Source organism: Chelonus insularis, unplaced genomic scaffold, assembly GCF_013357705.1.
Source record: "Chelonus insularis isolate UGA/USDA-ARS -01 unplaced genomic scaffold, ASM1335770v1 contig_135_pilon, whole genome shotgun sequence".
NCBI classification, from domain to species: Eukaryota; Metazoa; Arthropoda; class Insecta; order Hymenoptera; family Braconidae; genus Chelonus; species Chelonus insularis.
In genome coordinates, this window is record NW_023276376.1 from 1,337,711 (window position 1) to 1,357,814 (window position 20,104).

General features: G+C 26.6%; 2 protein-coding genes across 3 annotated transcripts; one reads left to right on the forward strand and one right to left on the reverse strand.

Annotated features, from left to right (window-relative positions):
• Window positions 1-3,064: 3,064 nt before the first annotated feature.
• On the reverse strand, window positions 3,065-19,817 carry LOC118074552 (ras-related protein Rap-2a). The gene is made up of 4 exons (XM_035095860.1): window positions 19,506-19,817; window positions 6,779-6,928; window positions 4,876-5,311; window positions 3,065-4,005 (listed from the first exon to the last, which is right to left on the reverse strand). The coding sequence occupies exons 2-4, from the start codon at window positions 6,871-6,873 to the stop codon at window positions 3,709-3,711; spliced, it is 828 nt and encodes a 275-aa protein (XP_034951751.1). The 5' UTR covers window positions 6,874-6,928; window positions 19,506-19,817; the 3' UTR covers window positions 3,065-3,708.
• Window positions 15,575-17,092, forward strand: LOC118074553 (glutathione S-transferase-like). Of its 2 annotated transcripts, none has more exons than XM_035095862.1 (5): window positions 15,575-15,673; window positions 15,791-15,944; window positions 16,186-16,353; window positions 16,573-16,712; window positions 16,818-17,092. In XM_035095862.1, the coding sequence occupies exons 2-5, from the start codon at window positions 15,812-15,814 to the stop codon at window positions 16,983-16,985; spliced, it is 609 nt and encodes a 202-aa protein (XP_034951753.1). In that variant the 5' UTR covers window positions 15,575-15,673; window positions 15,791-15,811; the 3' UTR covers window positions 16,986-17,092. The 2 variants fall into 2 exon arrangements, with proteins under 2 accessions (XP_034951753.1, XP_034951752.1); XM_035095861.1 differs by having other exon boundaries at window positions 15,587-15,700.
• Window positions 19,818-20,104: the final 287 nt, after the last annotated feature.

The window sequence follows — 20,104 nt, forward strand, 5'->3', positions numbered from 1 at the left end:
TGTGATACATCAATCGACAAGAGTTCTTTGTTCATTCATTCGTTTGATGGAATATTTGTACGAGATATCGAAACGTATCGAGACATGGCAAAGGCTTTTTCAGACTTTTATAAAAGTAAAACGATTTTTTTATCCATACTTCTTAAAACATATTAAAAGGTAATTTATTTTTCATAATTGTCATAAAAACACAAATAATCAGTACTCATACAAACAATCTATTTAAACCATACACACTGCAAATCGTAATGTTTTAAATTAAACCACTTTCAAAATTCGAGATTTGCAGTGCCAATATTGTATTTACAACAATAATTGTCAAATTAAAAAAAGACTTCAACAAACTTTTTTTTTTCAACAATATTAATTCACATGGAGAACATCGTCTGGAACGTAATGATTTTTTTTTATCAAAATAACTCAACTGGAGTGAAATTTTACATGATTTCACTGTAAATTTTAGTGTTTTATTTTAAAACATTAAAAGTGGTTTAATATAACGTCACCCATTTGATTAACATTGTCTCGATTTTAAAACACTTAAGAACGTTTTAAAATCGAGACAATGTTAATCAAATGGGTGACGTCATATTAAAACACTTTGACTGTTTTAAAATAAGACACTAAAATTTACAGTGTTATCAATCATTTAGTATGGAGAGAAATTAGAAAGATTAATTAAATCTCTATTCGTGGTTTTGAACGGCTATGATGAATCAAATAAAAGATCATATTAGCTACGTTCAATATCGTATTTACGATTCTTTGTCAACTTTTGTATTTAATTGTTATCTAGACATTTACTTCAGAATTGGACTTTGTTCAAATAAAATGGCTCATTTTTCTACAAGACAATGTCGAGATAGAAGATTTTTTTGGAAATGTTCTCATTCCTTTTAATTATGAATTTTGGGTATCACGAAAAAAAGCGGATGCCAACTAATTAAGAAAAGAAGTATCTATTATATGGAAAGCAAATACCAGAATGGTATTCCCCACGTCCAAAAGTATTTCGTGTCAATGTTGAAAGCACAGTTGATAAGCTTACTTCAAAACAGTTCATACAAATTCAGAATGGTTTACAATTCTGTGGAATATGTAAAATTAATGGTTTTATTCCTATTTTATTGTAAATTTGAATAATTGTTTTAATGTTTCAATATATTTATTCATCAAGATAATTTTAGCGATCAGATTATCCAGAATCAAAACAGCTACAGATTATCAAGTGATCCAAAATTATATTTTTTAAGTTACAAAGAAGCAATAGAAATTCTACGTAAAAGAAAAAAAATGTAATTATTATTTTCAACTTCATATAACTCAAATTTCAAACATTTCAACTGCCGTTACAAGTAACATCCGAAAATTCGTTTTATTATTATTATTATTATTATTTATTTTTCTACAACCAAAAAGTCCATACTGTTCACTTATTAATTCAGAGTAAGTTTGTCAACTAATCAAACAAGGTATTAAATTATGTTTTGTTACTACATCATTGATTCCACAACAACTGAGTTCAATTGAAATCTAAAATTCAAGTAATGTCACAGTAGTAAGGGTAATTAATTTTCCTTTCAATAAGTACTCATTGACGTCTATTTTTTAGGATAATTGTTTTATGGAAATATGGATTTAAAAACCATTTATTACGTTCTTCATTAAAGCAGAACGTAATTTTTACCTACAGTAATTATATGAAATTTTTTAATATTTATTTTCTATTATCTATTATACATTAATAACGACAATAAAAATATAATTTCAGAAATATAAAGAGTAATATTCACAAGCCGACTTAAATGATATTAAACCATTACTCATAATAATTTTTATTAGTTTGATAATGAGCTCATTCGTATTATTCATAGAACGCTTCATATATTACAAAATGATAAGGAATCTAAAAATGATTGTGATTCCAAATAAATTTATCAAAAATCGAAAATATTTATTGCGTCTTCCTTCTTGTAGACCTCGAAGTTTACCTAGCAGAATGAATACAAAAGTGACTCAAAATTTTAATAAAATTCGTGCTTTGTTGGATTAAATACGTGAGAAATTGAAATGAAATATAAAATGAAAAAATTGTTATTAGTATTCATTCACAGTCAATAAATTTCATGTAACTTAGAGATACTCCAAACTTAGAGATTGGAGATTAATCATACATAAGCTTTACTCAGTGTAACTAAATGTATATAACAATAAAACTTTTTGAGTGTAGTGTTTTTATGAATAAAAAATATAATTATGATGTGAACATAGAAATATTTTTTAATTTTCTTTAATTGTTTATGTAGATGTAGAAGTTGTTTGTTATAAAATATCGATTGATAAACGTCAGAAAGTGTTCGATATTGTAACGTATGTTACAAATGTGGACATTCTTTTTTCACTTCTTAGCAGTGTGTCAATCGCACGTTGACGTAAAATCAACATCAATACTTGTATTGTAATAATATTCGACTAAATTATAGATATATCCAGAACTTAAAAATTCTAAGAGCTTTGATTTTCATCTACAATTTTTTTTTACTTAAAAACGATACACTTAAATATATATTTTCCAGAACATAGAATAGAAATAAATAAATTTTCTATGGAACAAGAATCAAGTCTTTCCGGGATAAAGTAAATAAAACTTAATTAAAAATAGAGCTTAGAACCAGGAGAGTTCAATAATGTATTGATCAATAAAGTGTAATGAACATTTTTTTATTATAGTGTATCTCTTGATGACAGTATATATAGTTATATATTGTATTATATATTATGTACACATTTGATTTATTTCTGAAATTTCAGTTAGCCATTATTTCAGAGTTTGATTCAGCTTTAGTTAATGATTTAAAAATAAAATAGAAACGTGAATTGAAACGTAGAAGGCATAAGTGTATTTTTCTTAAACTTATCAGCTTACATTTATTATTGTTATCTTTCTTAATATTATTATTATTTCTTTTTATTCTTTAATTATAAGTATTACAAATAATTTCACGATTTTTAAATTTATCATTAAAATATTGACATCAATAGAGTGAAATATTTTCTCCACATGGTTGTTTAGAAACTGACATATTTATGTAAGAAGACGTCAGTTATATAATATTTACTATTAGATTTATATTAACTTTGATTTCAGAAAAGTACACTTGACATTTTTATAAAGATGTAACTATGATTTATTATATTTTTTCAATATTTTAAAATAATTTCATATTAATTATTTATATATTACTTCTTAGAACATGTTATTGTAACAAAATTTTTGTCCTGAAAATAGACATACTTGAATCTGCTCTTAATACATTTTGCTTTAGGTGATAAGTCTTTGCAACGTTATAGTCAGATTTAAGGCCGATCATCAGCAGAACAAAAATTGTGCTACTAGTGTGATTGACAGAAGATTAAAATATTTTCCTTTGTTATTTTCTTTTATCATTCTTCAACCTTTTTAAAGTTGATAATCCTTTAGCTGTTAATCATATGTACATACATACATTTGTCAAAAATGTACGATACCATTGAATGATATTCTTTCATATTTATCTAATTCATCTTAGGTAATAAAGCAGTGTTATTCGAACGTCAAGGGGTTAATATAAGTACATCAATACATGGAATGATTGAAAAGAAAGGATGATAGAAAGATGTATTAGAGGAAGATTAAGAATAGAAATAAATTGATAAACAATGTCAATTTTACGAAAGAATACACGAATTTCTTTTGCCTCCTGAACGTTCACGAATCTGTTGGAGATGTTGTAGCTGCTGAGGTGATGGCACATGAACACTACTTGTTCGTGAGTTGTGCTGGGGTGGAGGTAATGATTGACGTCTTCGTCGTCTCAATGCAGGGCTTAAGTTGTACTTGACCTTGGCTTGGACTAATAACTCCTTGAAGACCTGTGAAATGTTGAGATTATCTTTGGCTGATACTTGAACAAATCCATTCTCCCATTCGATCTCTACAAGTTCTCTTGTTCTTTCGGCATTGACCTAAAAGAACATTTAATTAAATTAGCTTCATTTTATTTTATTTGCAGTTTTTTCATTAAAGGAAATTACTTAAATGTATTTTCTTGAAAAAAGCTTATTTTTAATAGTGTTTTATATGGAGTTGATTGTTATCAATTATTAAATAATAGATGTTCAAATATTAAATGGTAAATAAATTAAGAATAATAATTTATCTGTTAATATCAATTTAATTTGTGAGAGGAATTTATCGTCAATATTGATTTAATGAACGTGTAATAGACAAGTAGTGAATCGAAATTAATAATAATTTGATGATTTTATTGGAGAAAATTTCGTATGATCAGTAATTATGAATAACAATCATTTTTAAAGATCACGAGAAGTTGAAAATATTAAAATCAATTTATTACCGGTCACTAATGCTTGAAAATTTAAATTAATCTAAATTTTCAATATTTTTCATATTATTTTATAATAGACAACAAATTTGAATTAATTTAGATTTCATAAAAAAAGTTTTTTATTCATTAAAAGTAAAAAAAAGTTAAATAAATTTGTAACTTGATTGTAAAATTAACTCTCTTTTAAAAGTAATTAGAAAAATTTTCTCCTCGCAATCTCTAATTTTTTATACATAATTTAAACTTTGTTTCACACAATCGAATTTTTTGTGAAACTAATGATTACATTTTCTCGAATGACAATCAGTTTTGGATGTACCTTTTGAACTTTTAATCATAAAACTTTATATATTAGTTTTTTTCAGATGATTTAACAGTTGTCTTTAAATCGACAAGTAGTTCACTAATGGACAAAGTTCATTAAACGTCAAGTACTTTAAGATAAAATAAAAATGATAAATAACAAACAATGAGTGAGCAAATTTACTTGAGAATCACATTCAGCATCGTCATCCATTATCAGATCAACCTTATTTCCAACGACAACAATTGGCACAGCTCCTTTGCTCGCAAGTATCTGAGATCTTAATGCTGACACTTCAGTAAAAGTTTCAGCATCATTTACGTCATAGACTAAGATAAAAGCATCTGCTGATTTGATAGATAATTCTCTCATTGCTGGAAAATCATATGAACCTGACGTATCCAAAATGTCCAAAGTCAATTGAATTCCAGAAACATTAAAATCACCACGATGCATTTCTTCGACAGTACGTTTATATTTGGGTGAAAATGTGTTATATAGAAATTGATTGATTATTGAAGATTTTCCAACTTTTGCTGCCCCCATTACAACTATCTTATATCTTGCTGGAGCATCTGGAGACTTTTCGTCACTCTCTGACTCCAAAAGCCTCTCATTCCTGTAATAAAGAAATTTGAAGAGTCTTTCAAACATGTTTATTGAATATTTAACTAAAACTTTATTAACTAGAAGTTAATTTACTTTGATTAATTAAAACAACAACAGCAAGTATTACAACACACCAGGTGGTCGTAATTAAATCAAAGTAGTTCTACTTCATGTTTTTCTTGTATTCATACTCGACTGAATTTATAGTTAATTATTTTTTATCAATTTTCTAATACATAAACAGGAAAATAGTATTATAGATTAATTTGTAATAATGTTTATAACGTGTCTATAGAAATATGTTGTTTATTATAGTCAAGTTTATCCTAAGGTGTGAGTATTGTTACATAATCAGTACACGTTACTCATTTTCTTTATATTATTATCACCTACCCTCACTGAATACTAACTACGTTGTTGTTATGCAATACAAGCATTATTTGAAGCGTGTAGACTAACAAATTTCTTATTATTAAAAGAATACTGTACAAATAAAATATCAATTCATTTTTGTAATTAATGAATATATTATTATTAAACTTATAAAGTTGGATGATTATTTTATACATTTTTATCTGAATTTTAATAATCGAAAATTAATTATTATAGAATTGAATTAAAATTTGTCAACTGAATTTCATTAAAAACTAATTAATGATTGAAAATCATATGTTGTTTGAAAGTAAAATCAATTGATGTAGATTATTCATATTTTATTAATCTAAAATAAAGTGAACCATTTCAGACAGCGAAATTATAAATTATCAGCAAAATATTCTAAATTGAATTTAAGATGAACATTTAATGTTAGGTAAACTATAAATGATTCTAATGTACATATAATAAATAAAATTATCAGTAAACATTGGATCTATATCGTATAAGACCTGTTGGTCAATCGATTATATTGGCTAAAAAGTTTCATTAATTTCATTAATTTACAGTGATCGAAACATGTATGTTTTTTAGTAATTATTAAACATGCAATAATATCATGGATCGTGAGCTTTTTTACGGAAACATGAATCAAACAGACTTTGATTGATTCAATAGTAAGTTTTGATTAAAAAATTTTTTTCTTAAATTTTTTAATAGAGTTATGATTGAGTTTATTCATCTTAAGTAATTTAAGTTGAAATATAAATGACAAGAATGATAAAAAAATTACTCAGATACTCTATTACTCATAAAATTACTATGATCTTATGGATAATTAAGTGGTAAAAACTGGTTCTTTGAACTTTAGAAGAATTTGAAATTAATAATGCATTTCTGCTCGATTATGAGAAAGTTTATTTCATAATGGATTTCATGTGAAAAATTGATGAGATTTACAATTCAATAAAAAAATTAATCATATGATACCAAATCTTAGTCAATTAATATCTTTGATTTCATAAAAAACTATTCATAAATAAAAAGATTTTTTTTAATAACTTTAGATGAAAAAGTATCAGCAGAAATATGTATTACTAACCTTATATTTTTGGTTGGTCCATCTTCTTTCTCCTCCTTGAGAGAAGATGATGGTTGGAGACTGAATCTCCTGCGAAATTGATGTCTGCTCTTCATCTTCTGCAGTGATGCCAGTAGTAAATGGTGATAGGAGCTCCACAATTATATTGCACTGGAGAAAAAAAATCCAATCATGAGGAAACGTATATAGGGATTAGTGAAATTAGAGTATCGTGTTGCTTATATATGAAGTCAGAAAGATGAACTCTAAGCTGTAGAGTTTATATAAAGAAAGTAGAGAAGTGAAATACGGTAAGAAAGAAGTTTTATGGTATTCAGAAGAAAAAAAAAAATAATACGACATTTGCTATGAAAAATGTCTATTTTACTTATTAGCATAGGTATATTATATATTAGATGCCATGACTTTATGACTGATATATAAGGCAGATGTAAAACTGTAGACAATTATTATTTACTATGACATTTAATAAAATAAACGAAGCTAATGAATTATTAATGACGCTCGTTTTTTTGAATTAATAACGAATATGTAAAATTATGATATTCTAGTAATAATTGCATTTCACAATAATTATAACAAATTTTAATTATTTCATTTTAAAATTACATAATTAAATTTTTAATGAACAATTTTCATTTAGAGTCGCAATGAAAAGTAATTTAGTTGAATTACAATCATAAATACAATAATGAAGTAGAAAAATTAATTTCTTTACTATCAAAACCTAGTAAGGGACAAATTGTTCGAAATTGATCATTAATTTTTTACCATAAATTTACATTCAATATGACTAAATTGAACAGCCGAATTATTGCAACAGTATGAACAGTCTAGGTATTACTGAAATTAAATGTTTAACAAATAAATATGGTCAAATATTAGTTCTTCAAACAATTTTTTAACTTCCCAGTGGGAAGTTATTATACTGGATCTGATTTTGCGAATCTTGAATTTTGCGTATGTTCGTATGTGCGTTCGGAATTATTTTTCGCCTCAATTATCTCGAGAAAAAAATGATATCGACGTGGAACCAATTGCATTCGACAGGTAATTACGGAATTTTGAACTGATTAGGTTTTTAGCAAAATCGGTCGAGCCATTTTTATGCAGAATCAGGAAACTGGAAGAAATGGTGAACTAGCTAAATTTTAACATTCTTTTCACTGGGAAGTTAGTAGTGTGGACCTTTCGGGTTGTACTCAGACCATTGAAGAGCACTGATATTTTTAAAGTTTAATAAAATCTATTTTTAAAATTCCAAAAAAATGGCACAATTTTGACAACTTGATATTTAATGCAATTTCATTTAATTGAAAAGTAGAATTGCAGTGACAAAACATTGAATATTCATTGAATTGGAATTCAGAGGAAGCTAGAAAAACTCTCATATTTTTGACATCGAGAGAAATTTATCATTTCTAACATTTTTAATGTGTGCTATAAAATGTTATTTTGTTAAAAACTCTTTGTTCAAAGTTTGCTGCAGTTTTTTTTTATACATTTTTCGTTAGCTTGTTTCAAACAATAAATCACCCACTGTAATTTTTCATGTATTTTTAACGTAACAATTGCGTTTTATATTCAAGAATTTATAGGTGCATTCACTCGTAATTTCTGAGTAAAATATGATTGTACAGAAAATGACTCTGATGAAAATGATTTTAAATTAAAAAAAAAGCAGTTGTCAATTATTATCAGTTTTAGAATACTGATGATTGTCATTCACTTTTTATTATTGAAATAACATTCACAACGAAAGGTAGAGTTGAAGGTGATAGAACTGAGTTTATTCATCACTTTTCAGGTCATGAGTAATTTTTAAAGTATACAAATTCATAGGTTGTGATTTTTATTCATCGGTTTTAATATTGAACATATTTTTCAAAAACTGTTTTCGTTTCAACTGTTTTAATCCTCTATGCTGTCATGAGTGATTTAAATATTATGAAAATAAAAATGCTGACGTTCTAAGGAATCATCATAAAATTTGAGATAAGATATGGAAGCATTCCTTTCAATTCGTATAAAAAATGAAATTGCTAGAAAGCCGGATATTGGTAAAATAGAATTTTAAATTGAGTTGTGAATTATTTTACGAATGAACTACTTTTGAATATTTATCATAGATTTAATATTTACTATGTAAATAATGGATGAATTTTCTAAAACAAACGTACCACTGATATTCCATTTGCACTTGAAAATTGATAATTAAATCATTTTTTTTTTCAAGTATCTTTTAGATTTGATCTTTCTTCCTTCGTGTATACCAAAGTTTTAATTAATATTTTTCTTAGAAAGTTTTAATGAAGGACAAATTTTTCCATGAAACTTGTTCATTAATTTTTCGTGAGTTTATACAAAATTATAGAAGCCTGTTTTCAATAAATTTTTATTATTAATTATGTATCATTAAGTTGGAAACTTATTTATAAAAACAAAAAAAAAGCAAATAATCTGATTAAAGAATATTATTTAAATTCTGAATAAAAATTAGATTATATATTTTATCGATTTTTATTAGTGTTGCTTACGATGGTATTCATAACAAACTTTTTTAATGTTATCGTCTTAAAGGATCTCTTCAATCTTCATCACTGTTATGAATATTGTAGGCTTTTACATAAATACTAATAATTCATAATAGCGATACAGCTTAAACTATAAAGTTTCTTTCCAATTACAATAAAAAATTGAAATAACTTACAGGTTGACAATAAAAAATGAAACAGAGTAATGACATCATTATTTTTAAGAACATTCATAATTTTAGTTGTAAAATATTCTTCTTCACTTATGATTTATCTTTGCAATATTGCAAGACATTGCTGATATTTTTTACTGCTTTTCTACCATAATTTTGCGGATGATAGAAACCGCAAGGGTAGTATAAAATTATTTTTAATATTTTTTTTCTTACTACGCTAATGTTTATGTCTGATAGTGACTTTTTAGTGTTAAGATTTTATGTATCAACCTTAATATGACAAATAAATTAACGAAAATTGGCTATTCTATATATACATTACAAATTTTATAATACACAATAAAATAAAGTTACAGAGCAAATTGTGTGAAAAAATTTTTTTGTTCAACATTTGTGTTATACTCTATTATGTATTTAAGGATCTTGGATTCATGATCAAAACTTTATTTTTAAAAATGTCTTGAATGATTAAATTTCCAAGGTAAAAGCCGTGTCATGACATCAACCAATATTAGATACTAATGTAAGTTAATTTTCCTTGCATCGTTAAAAGTGATTATTAAAACCCGTTTTTCAATTAAATCCTAAACTAGTTTACAAATAGGAGATACATGATAAAATCCATCGCAACAGGTGGGCTAATTAACAATTAAGGCTTTAAACATATTGCATCGATATGAGGTTAGTCAAGTTACGATAATGTAAAGCGATTAATGGAATTTAGTTGTAATGGATGGTTAGTAGTGGAAACATCAGCATTAAAGTCTGTGATAAAATCAATGATCTATCGCGTCCTGAATTTTTTTGATGCGGGTAATTCAAACATTCTGTTGAATTTATCGAACCATGCAAAATCTTCCTCTATGTCTAATTTATCATGCTTTATCATCTATGAAATTATCCAATCAAATTTACCCTGAAGATATTTACCTAATAAAGATTTTCAATGTAAAATGTCTACGCAATCATTAATATACTAAACTGTATATGATTTTAATGCTATTTGACATGTATTTATTTCCGTTGATTTAGCGCTAGATAACATAAAAATAGAATCTTCGGAAATGGAAAAGTCGCGTAACGGAAATTACTTTTTCTTCTAAAACTTTGTTCCCTACTAGTTTGATACATTTGTTGATATTATCGTATTATTTATGCTAGTGTGAGTGTGACACATTTTTTATTATGTTAATTGCAACCATTAGCAGGCTGACGGAAGCCAAACGATTACTGAAATCGAACATAAAATTACCTCTTACACGTTCACTCTACTTATGTATAATGTAAGATTGGCGCAGGTGTGTTTAAAATTATATGGGGGAAAAGTAGGCTAAATTAGAACTTTGCTATTGTTGCCAAATGGTGTTCAATTTTTCTAAATAAATGCAAATTATTAAACATTATTTATCGTAGTATCTTTATAAAAATTTGCAATGAATATATATATTCAAATACCTGAACATAAACAATAGATTTTAGGTCAAAGATATATTTATCATCCCTGTTTTTTTAAACTACAATTTATGTGAAAATGAAATGGAAAATGGATAGCTTTTTATGAATAAAATATTTGTCTGAACAAAAGATAATTTTTTTAATGAATTCATGAGTTGGACAACAATAAAATTGATTTTTATGCAGTGAATAACCTGTAGCTCATTGACTCCTGGAAATTTCTTTTATTCTGACCTATCGACGTCACTAGACAGATCGTTTTTTATTTATTTCTTTTGTAATATTTTTCCAATGTATTTGCTGTCTATGACTATACATGTATATATATCTAGTCATTTTTTTTGTTAACGATATAAAATGAATTGCTTTCCAAGTTTGAAAAGTTTATAATCCCTATAAAATTTTGATTTAAAGTTCTGACAGAAACTACAAGATAGCTCATATTGTTATAATAACTGTTGCAAACTGCCATTTTCATTTGAGCTCTCCAACGAGTGATAAAGTTAAGACATTATCATTGTGTATTTTTTTTTGTATTTCCATGCATATGATTATGATAAAAATATCTTTATAAAACTTGAAATTTATTATCTATTCCTGAAGCGAATTTCGTAGAATGCAGCTTGGATTATTATTATTATTAGATAACATGTTAAAGCTTTTATAAGAATCGTATTATATACTGATTGAGTAACCTTATCTTTTATCTTGACTCGATATCTGATAATACGTTAATCTGATGTAACTAGAAATTAGTCTAGGGGTGATGTTAACCCAAGGGTTAATGAAAGATAGACTATCACAATGAAGATGAATCTTCAGGCTTTAGATATTTACATCAAATTTATATTTAACTTAACAAAAAATTTTATTTGATGTATTAAGTTGTAATGATAAATGTTTCTCCAATTTACATTGTAATATTAAAAAACAAGATTTTTGAAATGAATAAATAAAAATAAATGGTAAAGTTATTTTTTAAATAAGTAATTTAGAATTATTTGATACAAATAATATGTTATTTGTTTTTATAGTAAATTTTAAATTGAAAATTCATTCTTATTTCCGTCAGTTAAACTTACCTTAACTTAATATTCATACATTTATTTATTCATTAAATTGATGGTAAATTTACTGGCGTTTTCCTTAAACATAATTTCTTAGTAAACCCCCGTATATTCATACGGTTATTGACCAGGACATTTATTTGGCATGCTTGTTCGCTCGTATTACAGATTCTAAAGTAGAGCAATGACCGCATAGAAACCAAGTCCCAAGTTGGCCGGCTGCAAGTCGCCATGAATCTGTATAGTTGGTTATCAACTTTGCCCTAAATTCAAAAACAGGAAATGACCTCGATCTGTTTTTATTCTAATCTAAGTAATGTTATTTTTTTTTATCCACCTTATAAATTATCCTGTCAATTTTTTCAATCTTACTTTTGACTTTTAACGTTTTTCAATAAAAATACACTACTTTAATTATAGTTGACTTCATTAGCAAGAGAAATGCTGATGCTTAAAGTGAACTATTCATTATTATTCTCCCTTCTTTCCGGTTGAAAAAAATTTAGACAAGAAAAATATTTACGAATTCTACGTTATTTCTTTTGTTTTAGTTGCACTGAAGAAATGCCCCTGACAACTGTTACTCTACTACTTAATGTAATGTCTGACGATATATATTCCTCTTTCACTTAAGTCGACAATTCTTACCATAAATTTTTTTAATCAAAGAAAGCGGATGAAAGGGAAGAATAGGAAGTAATAGAAAGGCCATGAGAATGTAAGTGTGAGTATAAAATAAATAAACGATCGATCTGCAGAGGAAAATAAGAAAAGATTGATTTGAATGGGACACTATTCATCACTTTCTTTAATATACTTTAATGAAATAATATTATCTTAACAAAGGCAACAAGAATTTTATCCATTTTGCTTTTATTTTATCGCTTGTGGTACAAAGCTTTTAACAACGAATAGATATTTTGTTATTAATATTATTTAATTGATGTAAAATGATTAAATGGAATTTTTTCCCATAAGTGTTAATAGATTAAAATGAAAAAAAAAAATTATTGTGGGTTTCATGCTTTATCTAGCAGTAATTGATGATCCAATTTTATTTTCTTTTAATTATAGTAATGTTGGAGTAATTTTAAACAAAAACAACAAAGATGAAATTGAATAGCTCAAGGAAATTTATGAAATTCGAGTAAAATACTTTCAATAAGTATGGATAATCATTCTTCACAGCCTTTTATTTGCATTTATGAGCTTATAAAATATTTGAAAAATTTTATACTAATCCTTTAACTTAATGATTATTTATCAATCAATTTTTTCAATATTTATTTCATACTAAAAACTGTATTTACTTGAACATAAAAAATAGAAGAATCTAAAAATCCAATGGCGATTATCTCGTTTGTATAAAAATTAATTAATTTCATTGATTATATTAATATCATCAGCTGGGATAAATTTTTCAAAAAAAAACTAAAACAAATTTGTTAATAAGTTTTTCAATAAATTCTCTTAAAAAATAGATAGAAGATAAGGTCGGATTATGGGTCACTTGTTGTTTTTATTCGATTATATTTTACTCTGTTAAATTGTCATCAATTGTCACTTTTTAAACTTTCTGTTAATTACCAAGAAGTTATTCTTCAAAATATTTGTGGGTGAGCTGATAAAAGACCCACCGTGCTCGCATAATAAACGAATGGACCATATTAAAGACTGGACCATAATCCTATCTTCATCTCTACTATTCCACAATTTCATATGAATTCGTATTCAGATGTAAGTTTTAAAAAAACTCTGAAATCCAGGGTTTTTTCATAAGAAATGAGAAAGAAGGTCTTAAGAAGCTCCAACCACTTTGTGAAATTCTAGATTGACCCAATTGAACTGTTTTTTTGGCCTACTAAGCTCACTGAACATCTTTATTAGGTGCAACATAGTAATCTCGTCAAATAAAACTATTATTTAAAAAATGAATTCTTTTCTCTGAATAAAATAAAACGATAATACTATTGTTTTAATAGGTTTACACTTAATGCAAAAATGAACTTGGTACTTCTCAATTGATCTAACAAACCCTTTTCCTATCTTAATTAAATTCATAAAGCTTTGTAAGTACGTTACACAACCTTTTACAATTTTACGTGTGTCTTTGACCTTTTACTGTCAAGGTTCGAGTGGTGATAACCCTTTATTTCTGCAGCTGTTACATGAACTTAATTTACTTTCACAAATATGTGCCGGTACTTCATGCATATACATAAGTACTTTTACTTTGAGCTTTATTAAAAGCATCAACTTTTGACGTTTATTAGATTATCTAAAAACTTAAACCAACTTGTTATTATCAAACCCTTCAAACATCATATTTTATTACACAAATTCATAACATTTATTAATAAAATTGTCAGAAGATAATTGAATTTTCTCTAAAAACCAACTGTAATTATTTAAAATCGACTTTTTATGTAACCTTTTTCATTATTTATAATCTCATTTATGATGTCATTATTATTGGGAAGAAATAATAAAATAATTTTATTTTTTATAAACTAATTTTAACGATGAAAGTAGAAAATTGAATGAACGAAAGTGAAAATATAAACAGAATAAATAAAGTAGATAAACAAAAATGTATCTTATTTATTTATCTGTATGTATATATTTTATATGTTTGACAATAAATAAAAACTTGAAAATAAATACGGATATTGATGCTTAGAGAATAAGTAAGAGGATTAGGATATGTAAATGAGATTGCTGTCACTGAGGAGATTTATTAGGTTGATAAAAGTCGAACAGCAAAACGAGGAATTAAACCAACAGACAACTATTGCAAAATTTTTAGACCTATTTTAGTATCAATATCGTAATAGATTATTTCAATATCTTATCTTATCAATGATGTAGTGATGTTATTAGCCGATATACTGATAATAGAAATTTTTGATCAGTAAGAATAAATTACCTCATTGAATGCAATTTGACTATTTACAAAAATGATGCAACATCAAAAAATCACTAATCATGATAAAACAAATTGGTTTATCTTTAATTAATCTGTTTTTCTATTTGTATAATGAAGCATTTTTTAAGTATGAACCTGACTGGAAATAATATTAAGGCTAACTGGATCATGTTCCAGGGTAAGTTTAACTAGGGTGCATCCTACATCAGTATTAATAATATTTCTTTATAATTTGTTCTTCTGCATAATGTGCAGTAAAATGCTAAAGAGTAAATATGTACAAGAGTATATAATTTACTCTTGTAGTAAAATATATCTCCTATTAACCCTAGACTAGTCACCATATAAGCGTGATGTCGTGCTTAATTCTATTTTTTTAATTAAACTTACAATTTTTGCTAAAAAAATTTGAAAAATTTGAGTTTGTTTTTCAAACATTTTAGAATATTAAAATAATTTTTTCAAGCATGTTTAAAAACATAAAATGTATGTAAAAAAACATTTAAAGAAAAAGGTGATGGATTTATGGGACTATTCTTATCACTTGACCACAGTCGTTAGTAGATTTTCTCTTGCAATGCTGCCGTCTTTGAGTATAAATCTCCTCTTTTTGATTCCTTATGCTTATGCGAAGACTTGTGATCAGGCAACATCGCACCTAGAAAAGCATTGCGGTGAATCCCTCATCACTTTACCAAAGTCATTAAGTCGCGTTTGGTGACCAGTCTCGGGTTAAGGTATCTCTTTTTGCTTTGAATTAAAAAGTAAAAACTTAAGTTTAACTATTCTAATTTTAGAGTGATTTCAAAGTCTCAATAATATCTAATTTGTTATTTATCGCTTGATTTTTTTAGTTAACAAAAAAATACTCAACGATGTCACATTACAAGTTGACTTATTTCAATATTACTGGTTTAGGCGAACCAATACGTTTCATATTACATTATGGAGGAATTAAATTTGAAGATGTTCGGATATCTTTTGAGGAATGGCCTAAAATTAAATCCAGTAAGAATTTCATTTCTATTGTAATATTCTAAAAATTATCAAGTATAAAAGTAATAGCGTTACTATAGTCCATTTCATCCAAATTTTATATTAACTTGGATGAAAACATTAGGTATTTTATTCCAATGACAACACTGTCATGTCATGTGCTGTTGTAACGTTGCTCTTTTTTGATTAATTATATTATTAATTGATATATACATATATGTGTACATGTACTTGATATTAATTTGTATTATAGCTATGCCACTTGGCACAATGCCAATATTGGAGATCGATGGCAAAAGATATTATCAATCAAGGGCTATAATGCGTTTTCTAGCCAAAAAATTTAAATTATATGGATCTGATGATGTTGAAGCAATGGAAATTGATGCTGCTGCTTATAGTATAGATGATTTGGTAAACCGTAAGATCGATTTTTCATAAATTAAATGGAATTTGTAATGCAATCGTATGTTGCATAACAAAAATGCTATTGCTTACCACATGGATTTAAAGCTGATCTATATTTTATTTGTCTGTGGATAATCGGTTACTTGACTACCGTAAATCCATGCGATAAGTTGGTGTTTACAACCTAGGTATGATTTAAACTTATACTTATCAAGATAATTTTGCAAAAAAGCTTTATCAGCTTACTTTTGGGAAGAGGAGCCAAATCAAAAAAAGAGATTGAAAGAAATTGCAATGCAAAAGAAGGAATTTTTTCTCGATAAATTTGAAAAACATGTAAAAAACAACGGAGGTTATTTTGTAAATGGAAAGGTAAATTTCTCTTATATTTTAAATTAAAAATTGTTTTTTAAAAACGCAATCAATCAAACTTTGTAATGATTTGATATCTCATTAATATTCTCTCGTATTTATCAGTTATCTTTTGCGGATTTGTGGTATGCTGCTTCTACCGACTATATGTCTCGTGGTTTGGGATATGATGTAAACAAAGATCATCCAGAGCTTTCAAAACTAGTGGAAAAAATTCGAAATATTCCTAGCATCAAGGTCTATTTGGAAAAACGTCCACTAGCCAAATTATAAATTTTTTTTAATATAGTGTTATATAAGAGGTAATATATTTCTCTATTTTTGATAACACTAGATTCATTCTTATTTATGATAAAAATTTTATAATTCTTTAATGTATTAATTACACATCAAATAAATATAATATTCTAAATATATTACATTAATTAAACATACTTATTACGTTCTTTTATTTTCAATAAAACGTTTCAAGTGAGATCTAGATAAATAGGGGAATACGGGGCAAGATGGCTTTTTGAATTTTAAAATAACTTATATACATAATAATGTAATTTGAGTGATAAGCGTATTTTCAAATCAATGTTAACTTCCGTATTAACAGCTTCGGAGGGTCTGTTTTGCCTCACCAAGTTACCAAAAAGAAAAAAAAAACGGTCTTGCCCTGTATTCTTCTATTTTTTAACAATCAAATGTAGAAAAACTCCATTGGTGTTTTTATTTAAAACGAGAGATTTGTGACAGTTTTCATAATAGGGATATTTTATTTTAAAAAAAATTTCGATCTTAATATTTGATAAATGACCATCCAACGCAATCGGATGAAAGAAGCGTGATTGTAACACCGATTATCATGATTAAGAAGAGGATGGTGGTAGAAAATCAGCTAGAATGATGACAATTCTTCCCGTCTTAATCTCTCGACCTCAAAGTGTGATTTTCTATCTTTTTTGTCGCTACTTTTGACAATCCCTGCTTTAATAGCTCTTTCTTTCGAGGAACGATACGACCTACTTACTTTCTTTATCACAAAGTCGAAGAGAAAGGAATCATCAGTAATCAGCCGAGGAAGATGAGTACGAGAAATGAAGAATTCAGTTCTTTTTTTTTCTCTTCTATATAACAATTATATAAATTATTCTGTGTTTTGAGATTACGTTCGGTGCAAAATAAATACCTCACTTTGCCAATTTTTGTGACGTTTATACGGCATGGAGTGATACATATCTTCTATTCCTATCCTGAGAGATGAATAGAAAGTAAATATAACGATAGCAAAACAATCTATGGAATACTATAAAGATTCTACAGATGACAGAAATTGAATCTGTCTACAGTAAACGTTTACTTTACAATACGTATATATATTGGACGTCTATTTTTTATTCATACTCTTATAAAAGTAACTGAAAATAAAATTGGTCATGCACTAAAACATTTTGGATGTTTATTGTTCTTTTTCAAATGAATGAAAAGAAAGCATAATGAAAATTGAAAACAATGATCTTTTTTTAAGCATTGATTGAATTGAAAATATCAATTTTCTACTTAAGATTAAAAATAGTGATTTTTAAAGTACATAAAGCTTTTCTATTGAATCCATGAAAATAAATTTTATGGATGTACACGGTTAGAGTTATTGTATAAAAATTCTACGACGGGGGAAAATTTATTGAAATGTCAAAAATATTAGAGAATGATTAAAAAGATCATTCAAAAGAATTCCTCTTGAATGTTTAAAATCCTGAAAATATTTTTCAATTTGATACATAAAATTTTTTAAATATTTTAAAAATGTTATGAATTAAATTTGATAACACAAAAATTAAGAGTTGAAGCTTTTAGAAGTAACCACAAATATTTCAATTGCTTTTATTCAAATACTCAATTATTAAACCTCAACTATAGATCTAACATTACAATGACTCTTGACGTTATTTAATATAAACTAGTTAATGAGAAAATTTAATAAAGCAAAAAGTTTTAATTACGGTTATCTGATGAAAAAAAAAAATTAAAATTTTAATTATAACAATGTGTATCTCATTCTTGTCTTAATACGTATTAAAACCATTTGAATATCTCGTATATTTTGTTTTCTACTCATGTTTTACACTATGAAATGGTTTTTAATTAAATACATCATAAATGAAAGAAATTTTATTCTACACATATTAGCATAAAAATTTTTGTTTTGTTGAGGTAATTCTCTACTTGTGGCTTTCCACAAACAAAAACAACGTTTGAAAAATAAATAACATTCGGAAATTTATGATAATTATAAAAAAAAAAAAGATTTTTCTAACAATTTTCATTAAAAGTATCAAAGAAAAAAAAACATACAAGTGCTTTTTAATTTTACTTTTTTTTATTAAAAGTACTATCCAACTTGTCACCAATGAAAAACTTGATACATTTTTTTTTGTCTTACACGGTAATTAAAACCAAAAGGAGAAAAAAAAGAACTTTATTATTATTCAGTACAGCAAAAATATTTTCTTGAAAATAATATTTTCATAGTCATTTTTATTTACATTTTTTCCTTAAAGAACAACATTTTTTCGTCAAGTTGTTCAACAACTATGCAATTCCCACTGAATATTTTTTTTTTTTTTTAATACAAATAACAAGAAAAAAAAGGTATTTATACTTGTCATGATAATTGTAAAAAGTAAACAACACTGTTAAAATAACCAAATAATGAAGAGAAAAAATGAAACATGAAATTTGAAAAATAATTAATGGAGTGTCAGAAAGAGAATATAATTGAGTAAAAGAAGGAAATAAGAGACTTACCCTTAGAGAAATGTATTAATTTACTTTCCAGGTCGGCAGAGTTGATCAAAGGATATACACGCGCAACAGTTTATTTGAACGTTTATTAGCCTTAGGCAACTTAGTCTGATGATTGTTAGTTGTCACAAATGTTATTTAGTCGTCATCTATAAATTTAGCAATAAATTTTGATAATTTTCCAGAGTAAATGATGATTGTTTACAACGCCCACGACGCACGTTGGCTTGTTGCGATTGTATAGACGTCGCGTTTGAGAGTCCTGGATGACTCGAATACTACCCTTGCAATACACACGCGACGAGAAAGAGAGAAATACGCTGAGGCCAACGAGCCAGCTCTGTCCGGTTCCCCACGAACGCTCCAGGGTGATATGCTATCCTCTAAATATTATCACTGAGCATGCGCAATAATTTCACTTCCATACCTTCCACCACTTGGCTCTGATTCCTTTCTTCATTCCTCCTTTCTCTCTTACACTCGTCAACCCACGTTTCTCTTAACATACTTGCTGATCCACAAGCGCGAGAGTAGTCTTTAATTCCCCTTTCTCTGTTCTTCTCTTCTTTGCTTTCATACCTTTCAGTTTATTCTCATCAGGT

Coding starts and splice junctions, on each gene's coding strand:
- LOC118074552 (XM_035095860.1), bottom strand. CDS start 6,873: ATGAAGAGCAGACATCAATTTCGCAGGAGATTCAGTCTCCAACCATCA. Junction 5,312..6,778: donor GGACCAACCAAAAATATAAG/GTTAGTAATACA, acceptor TCTTTATTACAG/GAATGAGAGGCTTTTGGAGT. Junction 4,006..4,875: donor ATGCTGAATGTGATTCTCAA/GTAAATTTGCTC, acceptor ATGTTCTTTTAG/GTCAATGCCGAAAGAACAAG.
- LOC118074553 (XM_035095862.1), top strand. CDS start 15,812: ATGTCACATTACAAGTTGACTTATTTCAATATTACTGGTTTAGGCGAA. Junction 15,945..16,185: donor ATGGCCTAAAATTAAATCCA/GTAAGAATTTCA, acceptor TTTGTATTATAG/CTATGCCACTTGGCACAATG. Junction 16,713..16,817: donor GTTATTTTGTAAATGGAAAG/GTAAATTTCTCT, acceptor CGTATTTATCAG/TTATCTTTTGCGGATTTGTG.